Genomic DNA, 17,848 nt, shown 5'->3' on the forward strand with positions numbered 1-17,848 from the left:
GCTGGAATCTCTGTCTCTGTACTCCATGTCAGAGAGGATCTCGAGGGGAGACCTGCGAGTTATTTTTCATGCCCTTAGAGATCCTATTATCCAAAACTTCCTTTTTATGGATATATCAAATAGTGCAGCCAACACTAAAACAAAAGGTCTCAATTTATATCAAGTAATAAATAAAACTAAATGGAAAGATGAACAACACAGTGCCTCCCTTTTCTGTGGAATAGACTCCCCTTACGGAACAGAACTCCCCTTACATTTCAGCAATAAGACTTCATGTCAGTCTTCAAACATAGCTTATAAAATTGGATGGCTGCTGTGAAATACTCTTTGGGACATACATTGGTAGAGCTTGAGGGTGGTTATTTGCAAGGCAGACATGGATTCTGGTCTAAAACAGACTTACATTTTCTATGATTCCTGAGCAAGGCTGACATCATGCCTATTCCCCACACGCCTTTCATAAGGCTAAACAAAAGAATAAAGCAAACGTTACCAAATAAACAAATATCAGATTTCATAAGGATTCTCCAACCACTAGAATTACCAGCGGTCCCTCTTTACTCAGGACACAGCCTATTTGGACAGTTGCGTCCTGTGAAAAACATAAACAATGCCTGGTTGTTGTAGGCCAAAAAAAATGTAGTATTTCCTAAGCTTACTCTTACAGTTGCATAAAGCAATTATTTTGTATGACAAGTACTTTAATGTTATTGGAAATTTAAAACAACAGAAATTCTTTAACAATGATCTTGTATTCTAGCAAAACGTGAAGTCAGTCCTTTATGCTGGTTTTGGGTATTACAGCAAAATACTGTACTTCCATATTAAAAAACATAGAAAGAAAGAAAGAAAAGGCTAAAGCCCTACCACCCACCCAATAATAAACCCAAACTGCTGCTCAGTAGCTACAGCTCGCGTTTTTCTATAAAGCAAGCGCATGGGGATCATTCAGTAAACAACAGTATGTAGTGCTTTTTGGAACATGAACAATAGTAAACATCAGAAATAAGAATGACTGGGCGTCCTTTGGGATTAATTAAGCAAATGCGTTGTTTCTTAAAACGCAAAGAAATGGAAAAGGAGGACTGACAGACAAGGAATAATAGCATATGTGAAATATGGAATAGGACACTGGCAGGTGCATGCTGTCACCAGGTTCCCTCTCTCTCCTAGTAAGCACTTGCATAGTTTATGCGTTACCGCTGGAATCGGAAAGCACGTGTTTAACGCACAACGTTATCTTGTCTAGTCTTTGGTGTTTATTTCAATCACCTGGGGAGCTAGCAGGCAGCATAAGATAAAATAAAAAAAGCTGCAACAAGCACTTGTAAATGCAACTCACCCTTGCTTGTCGCTCTAATTGGGAGTGCAGATTTGATCCTTGGAGTTTTTGTACGACTTGTGCTATAGTTAAAGACAATTCAGTTTCATCGTCCTGCATACTGTTACTTTATTATTACTTATTTATAACGTACAATTCCACAATTTCAGAGCAGGGGCTAGCCGAAAGTGCGTAACTAAGCAACTGAGTCCATGTATGCGGCAGTTCCGACAGCAACCTTCAACGAGCATTTAGTTCCTAATCCCTTCCGGCAGTGGGAAAATACAAAGGACGTAATATAATTGTCCACCTGGCAGTGTTGCATTTTTAAAACAGCAGTAGGAATACGTTTTAGTTTTTCGCAAAAGATATTTTAAGCAAAACAGTAACATCAGACGACCAAATAAGTAAGACAGGAACACTGGTGTCTGTCATACCCCTCAAGTGTACCTCATTATGAGGAAGGTACCTCATTTGGGGTCTTAAAAAGTTCAATTTCCTCGAAGTTCCTCAAAGTTCCACATTGAAAGAGTCTGTCACACATTCAGTGTAAGGAATTTTTTAAGTGAAATCCATGGTAAATAGAAATTAATCATATTAATTCATTAAAGGATCTTATTTATAAGTAAAACTAACATATTTTAACCATCCTATGACCTTCCTAGTTGAAGTTGTTAGTAAGCCATTAGTATGTGTTCCACATTTTGCCCATTTGTTCCACATTATGAAGGCGAGTGTTCCTCATTTTGGAGATGGAAGGTTGAGAGCTATGGTGTCTGTTGCTTAAAAATAGCGCACTCAAATTTATCTGTAAATGTAAGTACAGTTATGTGTCATGCATACTTAACTGCACAATAAGTATCAATACCAATGAAGCTAAAAGTAAAAAAATGTGGCTTCATATTTATTTCTAGGTTCTTACGCGCTTCGTGCAAACAAGGAAAGGCAAAATTCTTCTCACCAGGGGTAACGGAATACACAGTATGGAGAAATACTGGATTGGCCCAATGATCCTGGCCTGTAATAAAGTGAAATTGGATATATTTGAGTTGTGTATATTCAGTGGGCATCAGGAAATCACGTATTGGGCTCATCTGAAAAAATCTGATACATTTATTCCCCTCCAGTAATGTAGCACTATTACAATACAGTGAAACAGTATTATTTAATGTGTGGTGGTTTGGAATTGTGTCTTTGAAGTAAGGTAGTTTGGGAAGTTAAGTGGGCGGCCACAGTGGTGCAGTGGTTAGCATTGTCGCCTCACTGCAATAGGTTCTCTGGTTCGATGATCCTCGGTTGGGATGCCTTCTGTGCGGAGTCTGCATGTCCTCCCTGTGGTTGTGTGGGTTTCCTCCCACATCCGAAAGACATGCTGCAGGTGGATTGGACACTCTAAATTGTCCCTAGGTGTGTGTGTCTGTGTGTGCGCCTTCTGTGGAAGGTTAACTCGACACTGTAAAACTCCACTGCCAATCATGAGCGGACATGTGATCCGCTGTGGTGACCCCTAACCGGGAAAAACCGAAAGAAGAAGTTTGGGAAGTAGTTAAGTGTTTTAAGACCCCCCCCCCAATGGATTGTTTTTTGGGGGGAGGGGGTGAAAAAACAAGATTAGACACTGGATAAATTGATCAGTAGCTCATACAAGATATTGGTAGATATTTTGAACCAGTAAGAATAATGATAGAAGGCTGGAGTTTGTTGCTTGGGATGAAAATAGCTGATAGACACTTCTGCGGTATGGCACATTATCCCATAAGTTTAGAATATTAATATAGAACTGCCTTCATATTGATTTCTGTACGCCAAGCATATTGTAAGATACGTTTCATCTACATAAGAATATTAATTTAGTTGTATGGTAGATGAACGGGATACACGACAGCATACTTTTTTGTGAATGTAGCGTTGTCGCCTCACAGTAAGACATTGTCGTGTTCGATTCTCAGCTAAAGCATCTTCTGTGTGGAGACATGCGTGAATGGGCGTACCTTCGTTGAAGGTTGTGTGTCAGGCCTGGCAAGTCGGTACGTAAAAATCTACTGCCAATCATTAGGGGACCGGAGTTCCGCTGTGGCGACCCCTAACCGGGAAAAGCCGAAAGATACAACAACAACAGACTTAGCAGATTATTAGTACCTACTGCAGGCCTTGTTAGATGAAATTGACAATATACCATTGTTTTTCTTGGATTCTGCACTAGAAGATGGAGCCTTGACGAAACATGAGAGGGGGTTATTAGGGTGATTGTTATTAACTAAATACGAAAAAAAAGCATTACCAGAAAATGGGGGTGGAAAAGAAGAGCCACCCAAGACCGAAGATCTATATAAAATTTTACTTGATTTATCGGAAGCAGAGTTGTTATTGATAGAGGGGGAAGATGTCAGTAGTATATAAGTTAGTTTCCCTTGGGAGTAGTGGCTGAGTGAGATCAGTTATTGTTGGAGCTCTTGTGGCATAGTATGATAGGAAGTCTCTTCCATGTCAGTTGTTTGTCTTTTAATTTACTCTGACTCTTCATTTTTAAGCACGTCAAGTTGTTGTAGTTCACTATTGTATCTGTGTCAGTTTACAGTTTGAAAACATTTGTGGGTCAGGAATTTTAATTGCATTGTTTTATAATTCTGTTTTGCTGTATATGTATTCGCTTTTTGTGTATTTGACAACTGATAAAGAACATTTTAGCTAAAAAAAAACTTCCCTGATTATTAATATGCCTTTGATAATCTGGAATTCCAACCGATTAATTAAAGTAGATATGTATATGAGTCTGTGTGTATGTTAGGGCACAGAATAGGTGTGTGTGTGTGTGTGTGTGTGTGTGTGTGTGTGTGTGTGTGTGTGTGTGTGTGTGTGTGTGTGTGTGTGTGTGTGAGATTGGGAGAGAGTGAGCGTGATCGTGTGTGAGTGAGTGCTGGTTGCTTGAGTTCCAGTTAAGCTAGAGTGTAATGTCATTATTCCTGGACATCTCAGAGTTTTTTGAATTACTTCCGGGAGATGGGAGATGCTATAAAAATTCGTGAGACTCCCGGGCAAACCAGGAGAGGTGGCAACCCTAATTCAAACGTATATATTAGTTAGTCTTCTTTCAGCTATTCCATTAGGGGCCATCACAATGGATCATGATTCCTTTTCTTCCTGTCCTCTGCATCTTCCTCTGTCACACCAACCACCTGCATGTCCTCTCTCACCACATCCATAAACCTTATCTTAGGCCTTCCTCTTTTTCTCTTACTTGGCAGCTCCAGCCTTAGCATCCTTTTCCCAACATACCCAGCATCCCTCCGCAGCACATGTCCAAACCAATGCAATCTAGCTTCTCTGGCTTTGTCTCCAAACCGTCCAACCTGAGCTGACCCTCTAATATACTGATTCCTAATCCTGTGCATCCTCATCACACCCAATGCAAACCTTAACGTCTTTAACTCTGCCACCTCAAGCTCTGACTCCTATCTTTTCGTCATTGCCACTGTCTCCAACCTATATAACATAACTGGTCTCACTACCCTCTTGTAAACCTTCCCTTTCACACTTACTAGTACCCATCTGTCACAAATCACTCCCGACATTCTTCTTCACCCACTCCACCCTGCCTGTACTCTCTTCTTCATCTCTCTTCCAAACTCACCATTACTGTGAACTGTTGATTCCAAGTATTTAAACTCATCCACCTTTGCCATCTCTACTCCCAGTATTCTCACCATTCCTCTGTCCTCCCTCTCATTCACACAAATGTATTCTATTTTAGTCCTGCTGACCTTCATTTCTCTCCTCACTAGAGCATATCTCCACCTCTCCATGGTCTCAGCCTGTTTCCTACTCTCACTACAGATCACACTGTCATCCGCAAACATCATAGTCCATAGGGCCTCCTGTCTGATCTCATCTGTGAACCTGTCCATCACCATTGCACATAAGAAAGGGCTCAGAGCTGATCCTTGATGTAATCCCACCTCCACCTTGAACACATCCATCACTCCTACCGCAGACCTCACCACTGTCACACTACACTCGTACATATCCTGTATCACTCATATACTTCTTTGCCACTTCCGACTTCCTCATACAATACAACAGCTCCTCTCTAAGCACCCTGTCATATGCTTTTTCTAAGTCCACAAAGACACAATGCAACTCCTTCTAACCTTCTCTTTTTTTGTTGTGCCCTTTGGCTCCTTCCGGTCAGAGGTCGCCACAGTGGAACTCCGGTCCGCTAATGACTGGCAGTTGATTTTTACGTGCTGAGTTGCCGGCCTTAACGCACAACCTTCAACGAAGATACGCCCATTCTGCATGTCTCCACAGAAGACGCTCTAGCTGAGAATCGAACGGGACAACATCTTGCTGTGAGGCAACAATGCTACCGCAGCACCACCACCGTGGTTCCTTCTGACCTTCTCTAAACTTCATCAACAACAACCTCAGAGCAAACATCCCATTTGTAGTGTTCTTTCCTGGCATGAAACCATACTGCTGTTCACTAATCATCACCTCCCTTCTTAACCTAGCTCCCACTACTCTTTCCTATACTTCATGCTGTGACTTATCAATTTTATCCCTCTGTTGTTACTACAGCTCTGCATATCACCCTTATTCTTAAAAACTGGTACCAAAACACTTCTCCACTCAGGCATCCTCTCACTTTCCAAGATTTGTCCACAAAATGTACTGGTACTGGATAGCAAATCACAATAACTCCTCGGCTTGGACAGTGAAAACAGTTTATTCCAAAAACCAAAAATAAAAAAAAACAAAAAACAAAACTCCACCAAATCAACGGTTAAGCGCTTTCATCTGACTGATGCAGACTTCATCAGAACTACAACAGGTGGTTCTGCATCAAATAAATATGCTTTTAGGCGCCAAAAACATTTCTCCTATAAAACTTTTAAAGATATATCCATTTGATTCATTAGTAAACATGACAATGCTTAACTTAAACTATCCCTATTGTTACACCAAATACTCATTCTGCTGACAAGTTTCTAAAAGCTTCTAAAGACATAAGTGTAAAATGTAGAATATAAATATAAAATATATAAAAGTATATAAAATAGTATATAAAATATAACATTTTATCAGATACATATGAATAGACTGCTTCTGTTTAAATTAACCATAATATACCATAAAAACCTTGGGGGTTGAAATATATAAAGTATAAAAATTCAACTACTAAACCAATGGGGCTAAGCTAAACACAAAAAAGGTTTAATACTTATAAAATCATTAATACCCGGGAGTCTGGTGGCATCAGTGAGTATCTGCCATTTACTCTCTTTCATAGCCAATAGGGCTTTAACATTTCCTCCAAATGCTGTAATAGCAACCTGATCAATAATCGCAAATTTAAAATGATGCGTATCCCCACTTTTTGATATGTGTCTATAAAGGGCATTCTTTTTGTCTTTAATTCTAATACTATAAAGATGATCATAAATACGTAGTCTCAGCTGTCTCTCTGTTTTTCCTATATAAAACGCTGAACATGTATCACATGTTGCTAGATAGACAACATATTTGGTATTACAATTACCTGCCCTACATCGTACATATGTCTTGTTGAAATTGTCCAATTTAAAGCCCTTTGTTTCATTGATGTTGCAGCACTGATTGCATGCTCTACATTTCCTAGTTCCTTTTGTCGTCACATTTGTATCATGTAAGTTAGATTCTAAAATCCTTTTAAGGTTGAATCCTGTTTTATAAACAAATTTAGGATGGGTACCCAACACCTGGGCTAAATCATCATCCATTGTTATCAAATTCCAGTGTTGCCTTATAATATCTAAAAGCTTCAAAAGACATAAGTGTAAAATGTGGAATATAAATATAAAATATATATAAAATAGATACATATGAATAGACTGCTACTGTTTAAATTAACCATAATATGGCAGATACTCACTGATACCACTAGACTCCCAGGTATTAATGATTTTATAAGTATTAAACCTTTTTTGTGTTTAGCTTAGCCCCTTTGGTTTAGTAGTTGAATTTTTATAATTTATACATTTCAACCCCCAAGGTTTTTATGGTATATTATGGTTAATTTAAACAGTAGCAGTCTATTCATATGTATCTGATAACATTTTATATTTTATATCCTATTTTATATATTTTTATATATATTTTATATTTATATTCCACGTTTTACACATGTCTTTAGAAGCTTTTAGATACTTGTCAGCAGAATGAGTATTTGGTGTAACAATAGGGGTAGTTTAAGTTAAGCATTGTCATGTTTACTAATGAATCAAATGGATATATCTTTAAAGTTTTATAGGAGAAATGTTTTTGGCGCCTAAAAACATATTTATTTGATGCAGAACCACCTGTTGTAGTTCTGATGAAGTCTGCATCAGTCAGATGAAAGTGCTTAACCGTTGATTTGGTGGAGTTTTGTTTTTTATTTTTGGTTTTTGGAATAAACTGTTTTCACTGTCCAAGCCGAGGAGTTATTGTGATTTTCTATCCAGTACCAGTACATTTTGTGGACATTACGTTGTAGCTGTGTTGGTGTATTTCGGTTGCATTTGGTATGGAAGGCAATAACGAGGATCCTCAGGCTTTATCGGACAGGGCGAAGATTTTAAAAATTCAGTCGGACATTTTAGTGTTGAAGGAAGAGATGTCTCGTTTAGTTGACTTAGTTGGGCACATGTTTACAGCATTGAGTTCGGTCGAGGCGATTAAACCAAGGGACCAGCAGCAGGAAACCCCATTGGGTCGTGACCCACTTCCTGGTGTTAGCGTGGCGGCTGCCACTCCAGTGGACACAAGTTCTCAGTTTGAGATTCCGAATGGGAAAGTGAAATGTACAGTTGACGAGAATCGCTTGTCTCATGAACGCTTATTAAGCCATAGTAAGGATTTTAACACAAGTAAAAATTCCACAAATGAGTTTACATTTGATTTCAGCCTCTTCCACACTCGAGATGAGGCTGAAAGGCTCGGGGCGCATTCCAAACGCCCGGCGACATTAAAAACATACTCTGGTATCACCAGAGCTCATACGGACAACATAAGAGGTACTGATTAGATTATTAAATTTAGAGTCCGAATATTAACAAGGGCAGCAATCATAATCAAATTAATAAGTGCAGAACTCATGTTATGGACAAAAACAAAAGTGGAGCTGCCAATGACTATTTAGATTGTTTTTTTAAATGACGATTATGAATTCACTAAACATGATGGGTATGGTGCAGGTTCTGGCTTGGAAAAAAGTTATTGTCCATTAAAAATTTAAAAATTGAAAATGCATATTTTTCTAAATGTATTTCTATGAAAATTGTTCCTAAAGGCATTAGATTTTTTAAAATCCCTATGGGGGTTAATTTGGACCAAGACACTATGGGGGAGTTTAATCATCTGTTTGATAGTTTTGGTTATAGTTATATGAGCTTGTTAGTTAAGAAAAATGATGAGACATTGTCTCAGTTAGTACAGTAAGTTGACAAATTAAATCATGAAATAGTAAGCAATGAACTGTTCCCCCAATGAAATGAATTGCATGACAAACAGTTTGTCGTAGCCGAACAGAAAGCTACTGGTATTTATCAGAGGAAAAGTAGGAAAATTGCTTGGGATGTGGATCAATACGCTAATAATAGAGCATTGATATGGCCCAAGGGTAATTGGGAAGTGGAAAGGGATAGAAACCATAGGAATGAGGATAGGCAGGTGGATAGGGACTTGAATTTTTGAGGGGGCAGGTCCCCCCCCTGAAAAATTCATACACACCCTGGAACAGGAGAAAGAGATAAATAACTTAGGGACAGATACAGGTGATTTTGGAACACAATTGAATGAATTGGTTTATGGACAATATGGCATAGCATCGAAGCAAACCAGCAAAGTTAATACAGGTGAAACAACATCCAGTGGAGTCGACAACATTACAAACACTTACAAAGGATTTAAGGTGTTTAATTATACAAAAGTTGATATCTCTGATGAATTTTACAGGTTATTTGCCAAAGGAATGAAATTTATACCTACTGTAGGCCTTGACTTGGTGGATATAATTATAGAATTTAAATTATATTGTCGGAGATTAAATTTAGCTATACAGTTTAAACATAAGAAACTTGAATGTAATATTAGTGAGCAAGGTGTTCTCAAAAGAAAAGTACATATATACCCAGTAGCAATTCAGTGGTAGCAAGTTTTGAAAAGGATATTTATAATTTTTACAAAATGTATAAGACTGACAAGAACACAGCATTTGGTATTAATGATAATTTGACTGAAGGAGAACGCAACTGTTTACAAACATTAGTGAAAAATAACGAAGTGAGGATTATGAAACCCGAGAAAGGGGGAAGGATTGTATTATACAACAAAATGGATTACATCAAGGAAATATATAATATTTTATATCAATCAGGAAACTATGAAGCTATCTCCCTCAATGAAGTAAACATTGGATATAGACAAATTGATCTAGCAATAGAAGAATACCTGATAGACCATAGAATTAATAGTGATGTCTACCAATTCCTGAAGGTTGATTACCCCACATTAGCCACTATTATAGGAATTCCTAAGGTCCACAAAAATTTGGAATGTCCTCCATTCAGACCCATTATATCAGGAAGTAAGTCAAAAACCTTTCCCTTGGGTGTTGCTATTGACAAATGTGTTAAGCCAGTTTATAACAACATTCCCCATCTAATCAAGGATTCTTGGATGTTTCTTGGGCATCTGACATTACATTTATGGAATAAGAATCTTATTTACATCACTAATAACGTTCTTGATCTTTTTTCATGCATCCCCAAGGAGATAGGACTTGATTATTTTAGTAGCAGTTTGAGGAAATACTCAAACATGGATTGGGACAAAATTTGTCTTATCACCGACATGATGGGATTAGTGTTAGATCATAATTATATACATTTCGAGAACAAATTTTTTAGACAAACTAGAGGCGTTGCTATGGGAGCGTCTTGTACCCCCATATTCACCAATTTGGTCATGCTTGAATGGGAAACAGAATTCTTGTTTAATTGTAAATTTTACCAATATATAACACACTACACAACGTTTTTGGATGATTTGTTTGTGTTATGGAATGGCCCAGTAGAAAAGATTCATCCTTTTATCAATTACATTAACAATACAACAGATTTTTTAAAATTGACTTTTAATATCAATGAAAGTGGCACAGCATATTTGGATACCTATATTAGTCATGGTGATGGAGGGTTTGTATCACATATATATAGAAAGGAGACATTCTCCAATGATTATTTAGAGTTCAGTAGTAATCATCCCAAACACGTATTTAAAAATGGATTTAAGGGGCAGTGCATTAGAGCAGCTCGAATGTCCTCGACTAGAGAAATTATGGTTAATGAACTAGACTTATTTAAGTCAATGTTTAGTGTAAGAGGATATCCCGAACCCTTATTAAATGATGTTGTTAGATACATTAGCAAGGAGTGGGGCAAGACGTGCATACATTTACTAGGTCATTCAACAAATGTAGCTTCATCACAGGTGAATAAAATAATAGAGGACCATAGCAATAGGGTCTGTGTGTTAATGTATTCCCCAGCAGTTAGGTATATAGAAAATATTATAAGGCAACATTGGAATTTGATAACAATGGATGATGATTTAGCCCAGGTGTTGTTGGGTACCCATCCTAAATTTGTTTATAAGACAGGATTCAACCTTAAAAGGATTTTAGAATCTAACTTACATGATACAAATGTGATGACAAAAGGAACTAGGAAATGTAGAGCATGCAATCAGTGCTGCAACATCAATGAAACAAAGGGCTTTAAATTGGACAATTTCAACAAGACATATGTACGATGTAGGGCAGGTAATTGTAATACCAAATATGTTGTCTATCTAGCAACATGTGATACATGTTCAGCGTTTTATATAGGAAAAACAGAGTGACAGCTGAGACAACGTATTTATGATCATCTTTATAGTATTAGAATTAAAGACAAAAAGAATGCCCTTTATAGACACATATCAAAAAGTGGGGATACACATCATTTTAAATTTGCAATTATTGATCAGGTTGCTATTACAGCATTTGGAGGAAATGTTAAAGCCCTATTGGCTATGAAAGAGAGTAAATGGCAGATACTCACTGATGCCTCTAGACTCCCAGGTATGAATGATTTTATAAGTATTAAACCTTTTTTGTGTTTAGCTTAGCCCCTTTGGTTTAGTAGTTGAATTGTTATACTTTATATATTTCAACCCCCAAGGTTTTTATGGTATATTATGGTTAATTTAAATAGTAGCAGTCTATTCATATGTATCTGATAAAATTTTATATTTTATATACTATTTTATATATTTTTATATATTTTATATTTATATTCCACATTTTACACTTATGTCTTTAGAAGCTTTTAGATGCTTGTCAGCAGAATGAGTATTTGGTGTAACAATAGGGATAGTTTAAGTTAAGCATTGTCATGTTTACTAATGAATCAAATGGATATATCTTTAAAAGTTTTATAGGAGAAATTATTTTGGCGCCTAAAAGCATATTTATTTGATGCAGAACCACCTGTTGTAGTTCTGATGAAGTCTGCATCAGTCAGATGAAAGTGCTTAACCGTTGATTTGGTGGAGTTTTGTTTTTTGTTTTTTATTTTTGGTTTTTGGAATAAACTGTTTTCACTGTCCAAGCCGAGGAGTTATTGTGATTTGCTATCCAGTACCAGTACATTTGGTGGACTTTCCAAGATTTCATTAAACAATCTGGTTAAAAACTCCACAACCATCTCTCCTAAACACCTCCATGCTTTCACAGGTATGTCATCTGGGCCAACAGTCTTTCCATTCTTCATCCTCTACATAGCTGTCCTTACTTCCTCCTTGCTAATCTGTTGCACTTCCTGATTTACTATCCCCACATCATCCAACATTTTCTGTTTCTCATTCTATTCATTCATCAGCCCCTAAAAGTACTGTTTCCATCTGCTCAACATACTCTCCTCGCTTGTGAGTACATTTCCCTTGTTATCCTTTATCACCTTTACCTGCTGGACATCTTTCCCTCCTCAGTCTCTCTGTCTAGACAATCGGTACAGGTCCTTTTCACCCTCCTTAGTGTCCAGCCTTTCATACAACTCTCCATATGCCTTATCCATAGCCTTTGCCACCTCTGTCTTCTCCATACGTCTCATATCCTTATGCTCCTGTCTACTTTCTTAATCTCTCTGACAATCCCACTTCACCAACTTCTTTCTCTGTATACTCTTCTGTACTTCCTTATTCCACCACCAGGTGTCCTTGTCCTCCTTCCTCTGTGCAGCTGTCACACCGAGGACCTTTCTAGATGTCTCCCTTACCAGCTCTGCTGTAGTTACCCAGCTATTCAGTAGCGCTTCACTGCCACCCAGTGCCTGTCTTAACTCATCCCAGAACTCCCCCTCACAATCATCCTTTTTCAATTTCCACCATTTGATCATTGGCACTGCCCTCACTCTTCCTCCTCCTCTTCTAGAATCACCAACATCATCCTACAGACCACCATCCTATGCTGCCCAACTATGCTTTCCCCTGTCACCACTTTACAGTTTCCAATCTCCTTCAGACTGGCCCTTCTGCTTAGTATATAATCTACCTGTGTGCAGCTTCCACCACTCTTGTACTTTACCCTATGCTCCTGTCACTTCTTACAATACATATTCACCACAGCTATGTCCACCCTTTTCACAAAATCCACTACCATCTGACCTTCTGCATTCCTCTCCTTAACACCATACCTCTCCATCACTATCCCTTCACAAACATGCCCATTGAAATCCACTCCAATCACCACTCTCTCACCCTTGGGTACACTCACCACTACTTCATCCAACTCACGCCAATATTTTTCTTTCTCATCCATCCCACACCCAACCTGCAGATCATATGCACTAAAAATATTCATCATCACACCATCAATTTCCAGCTTCATAAACATCACTCTGTTCGACACTCTTTTCACTTCCAAAACACTCTTGGCATACTGTTTCTTCAGGGTAACCCCTATCCCATTTCTCCTCCCATCCACACCATGATAGAACAATTTGAACCCACATCTGATACACCTGGCTTTACACCCCTTCCATCTGGTCTCATGCACGCACAATATATCAAACCTTCCTTCTTTCCATCATATCAGCTAGCTCTCTCCCTATGCCAGTCATACTGCCAACATTCAAAGTTCCTACCTCACTACCACACTCCTAACCTTCCTCCTCTCTCCCAAACGTAATTAGTAATGTCGTTTAATTCGTAGTGTACTAAACATATATGCATATCTCAACCTCTTAGTGCAAGAAATCTGGACAAATCCCTAAGTAAAGGTCCTATGATCGGGACAATTTGTAAAGTTGATAGAATAGCAGGTTTTATATTAGCATGACCCCTGAAGGGTATGCAGTCTAAAACTCAATTGTCTGTCATTATTTTAGAAATTTGCCAGAAAACAGAAAAAATTTATGATGTGCAGACCAAAAATATGAAGCATAAATCTGGGCATTCTCCAAAAATCTGGACAGCTGCGAGGTGTGATTTACAACATCTGATGAAGACACTTGACAGCATACTTCTCAACTCTCCTCATTTTTGTAGAAATTTCATACTTGTGACTCATATTTTTGTGTGTTCCTTATAAAATGTTTATTTTCCTGGCAAACCCCTGAGGATTGAAGTCACTAAATAATGACATACATTTGAATTTCAGACTTTAAATAGCCTTCAGAAAATGCATGCTAACACAAATTCTGTTACTCTTTTCAACTCCCTATGCTTATAAGATCAATATTTAAAATCTGTCCCTATTTTCCGGGCCTTTGTCTTCACCCCCCCCCCCATTATTTTGGGCCATAGCTCTCAACTGTCCAGATATTTGCCTCATACTCTCACTCTGTTCCTCATAACGTTAACTTGTGGCTTCCTGGTAAATCACTGAAGACTGAATTCACTAAATAATGGCACACATTTCAGTTTCAGACTTTATAACTTTCAGAAAATGCATGCTAACACAAAACCTGTTATTCAAGCAATTTTCTAAGTTTATAAGAGCAATATTTAAAATCTTTACCTATTTTGCACAAAAAACTTGAGAGATCTGTTTTACGCTTTGTTCCGATTCCTTGCACTAAGAGGTATGCTTGGCAGATTAATTATTTAGGCAATGTTCTGTCATGTAAACTCTAAATTGTTAAGTTCTGAGATAATGCAGTACAATGTGCAATGCAAACAGTTTTGAAAACTGCTAACAATATTCAAAGGCCCTCAAAATATAGGGTATAAAGGGAATAATATATGTGAAACCCCAACCCCATGTGCAAAAATGGGAAAATGAGGAATGTGTGTGTGTGTGTGTATAAAACGGGTAAAGAGGTCACCCAGACAAGCCATTCAGTGAAACAAGAAAAAACAGTTAAGCTAGAGTTTTCACTATGTGTTGCCTTAAACCTCCTGTAATGGAGACCCATGGGATTTATTTATTTATTTCTCTTTGTTTAATGGGAAAGTCTGACTGGGTAATACCCATTTTCACTGGAGGCCCAGGGAGAAACACTCCATTTGTTTACATTGCATTATACTTATTTCCAGTAAACAGTAGTTACATGTCTATATACATTTATGCACAAAACGGTAGTTACATTTATACATTCTAAGATTTGACAGAGATGGAAGTTACTAAAGAAAAAAGCCCATATGCAATTTATTGAATTATACAGGCAGCAGTTATGTATAAAAATTGTTTTGTCATTTCAGTGAGAGGTTGAGTGTATTGTGTTTAAGGAGAGTATTTGGAGAGTATCATATGGCGAACACAAAGTCTCAACCTTAAGATGAGCTGTGCAGTACCAGGATTGGTTAAGATTTTGTTTAAGCAGTGGTTTAAAATTATTGAGTTTGTCGGAGAGTTTTGTTTGTGTGGGGATACTATTTCAGAGTTTAGCAAAGTACTGTGAGTAGAGCAAGTCTCCTGCAAAATTATTCGACTTCTTTGTTAGTAATAAGAATTTTTTACTGGAGCGTAGGTCCCTTGCTGGACAGTAGGTCAGTAATAAGTTATGTACTGAAGGGCATTTTTCTGGATGATGAATAAGTTTGTATGCTCTAGTTAGTTGTGAATATGTTAGGCAGTTGTGAAGTTCAAGCCATTTTAATTGCTTTAAACTATGACAATGGTGGGTCCTATGAGGGATTTTGGTGGGAAATTTAGCTACTTTATTGTAGCACGAGCCAAGATTCTTTCTTTGAGTATTAAGTTTGTTAGGATAGCAGCAACATATAAGAGAGTCAGCAATAAAAGGTGATGGCTAGAGTTTTTCTTGCAGTATCTGTAAGGAATCCACTGATCCTATAAAGGGAGCCTAGTTTCTGGTGAGTATATTTAATGGTGTGCAGTATATGCTGGTCATATTTGAGATTGTTATCTGTTATAACGTTTAGAAGTTTACTGTGAGTTACAGTTTCAATGACAGTATTACTTGCTGACTTTGTGGTAAAAAAATGTTTTTGATTTTGGCAACTTTTTGAGGTAAAAAGCATTAACTTAGTTTTCTTGGGGATGAACAGGAGGTTTAATTCTTTGAGACAGGTTTCTACAGAGGAGAACATTTTTTGGGTAATGTCTTAGAGATTATTTATTGTTGGGGTGCACATATTAATGTTGAGTCGTCTGCATACTGAACTAAATTAGCATGGTGAGTGGAGGTCATTAATAAATATATTAAATAGGAGAGGACCGAGGATAGAGCCCTCAGAGACACCTGTAATAACTGGTTAAAAGGATGAGTAGGTTTGTTGCCATTTAATGGCTTGTTGCCTTCAAGATAGGTAATTTAGAAACCACAACAAAAGTACTGTGAAGGTCCTATTGAGGAGAGTTTAACGAACAGTTTCTGGTGTGAGACAGTGGTGGACACAAGCAGACCATTGTTTCTATGTTGTTTATTATGTTGGTAAAATGTAATCGAGCAGTAATGGTGCTGTGCTGGGGCTAAAGCCATGTTGTGCTTCTGAGAGCAGGTTATTTGAGGTTAGGTATTGCATCAACTGAATAGGTTCATAGGTGTGTACTAGGCTTATGGCCCTGGAGCCTTTACAAGCCTAGCCCATAGGATTACTCTGGCATCGTGCCACTCAACCTTTGATCCTAGTGCCTCTGTCGAGTAGAGCCACTGGTGTGATCCCCAGGGTGAATTTTCTATTTTCCATTCACTCATCAAGATTTCTCTTGAAGAGGACCAGTGAGGTGCTCTGTTTGACATGTATGGGAAGTCTATTCCATAGCATGGGCAGTCTCTGTGTTATGAACCTGTTCCTCTAGCATGTTCTGCTGATTGTGGTAATGAGGTTGAGGCCTCTGGAGCGTGTGGTGTGGAGGGATTGGGATTTCTTTAGATGTAGCATTTCTAACAGGGCTGGGTCAGACATGGCTTTGTAAGTCAAGCAGAGATCGCCTCTAAGTAGGCTATATGAGACAGAGAATAGTTGGAGTTTTTTGAGTCTGTCCATATAGGGCAAGTGTTTAAGGCCTAGGATCCTCTTTGTGAGGTACTTTTGTGGCCTCTCCAGTTGTTGCAGGTGTCTAGTGAGGTACATGCCAAATGGGACATTGTACTTGATGACTGGTGTAATGAGGGAAGAGTAGGTTCATAGGTTGATACTGAGCTATCTGGCCGAAGGCATATATTAGCCCAGCCACATTGTGCGGTATTCACTGCCCCTTTAGTAGTTCCCTAGACCCTTGTACTAGCAGCTAGTACCCTTGGCCCCTATCTAGTAGTGCTGTTGGTGTGATCTCCGGTGTGAACTTTCTGTTACCCATCCACTCATCAAGGTTCCTCTTGAAGAGTGATAGTGAGGGGCACTGTCTTATGTAGATCGGGACCCTGTTCCATAGTAAGTGAAGTCTCTGTGAAGGGAATCTATCCCTCCAGCATGTTCTATTCATTGTTGTGTTGAGGTTTATATCCCTAGAGCATGTAGCTCGAGTAGATTTGGTTTTGCTAAGATGGAGCATGTTCAACAATTCTGGGTTGGACATGGCTCTGTATGTTAGACAGAGATCACCTCTGAGAAAGCGGTATGCAACAGAGAACAGTCTTAGCTTTTTCAATCGTGCTGTATAGGGCAACTGTTTGAGGCCAGTAATTCTCTTGATTAGTTACCTCTGTGGTCTCTCCAGCTGCTGGAGATGTCTAGCCAGGTACATTCCAATTGGTGCATTGTACTCAATAATGGGTCTGATGAGGGAAGAGTAGAGGGGCACCATTACATCCTTAGATCTTGATGCAAACCCTTTCATGATCAGATGGGTCACATAGAAGGATTTTCTAACCACTTTGGCAACATGGTTATCAAAGGAAAGCTGGCTATCTACTTGGGTCCCTAGATCCCTTATTTCTTCTTCAGATTTCAGGGGATTACCTCCTATGTTGTAGTTTGCGGGTACTCTGTTTTTTCAAAAGGGGATTACTACGCATTTTTTTTGCATTTAGCTTGAGACCATGGCTTTGACACCATGCA

General features: G+C 38.4%; 1 protein-coding gene across 1 annotated transcript in view; it reads right to left on the reverse strand.

Annotated features, from left to right (window-relative positions):
• Positions 1-1,556, reverse strand: part of TBC1D19 (TBC1 domain family member 19) — a 2,958,314-nt gene extending 2,956,758 nt beyond the window's left edge. Inside the window, exon 1 of the mRNA XM_044062152.1 lies at positions 1,343-1,556. Coding sequence (XP_043918087.1) covers positions 1,343-1,441 — 99 coding nt within the window. The 5' untranslated portion in view covers positions 1,442-1,556. The remainder of the gene's footprint in view (positions 1-1,342) is intronic.
• Positions 1,557-17,848: the final 16,292 nt, after the last annotated feature.

This window comes from Protopterus annectens, chromosome 2.part1 (assembly GCF_019279795.1).
Source record: "Protopterus annectens isolate FY-2018-M chromosome 2.part1, PAN1.0, whole genome shotgun sequence".
Lineage (NCBI taxonomy): Eukaryota > Metazoa > Chordata > Ceratodontiformes > Protopteridae > Protopterus > Protopterus annectens.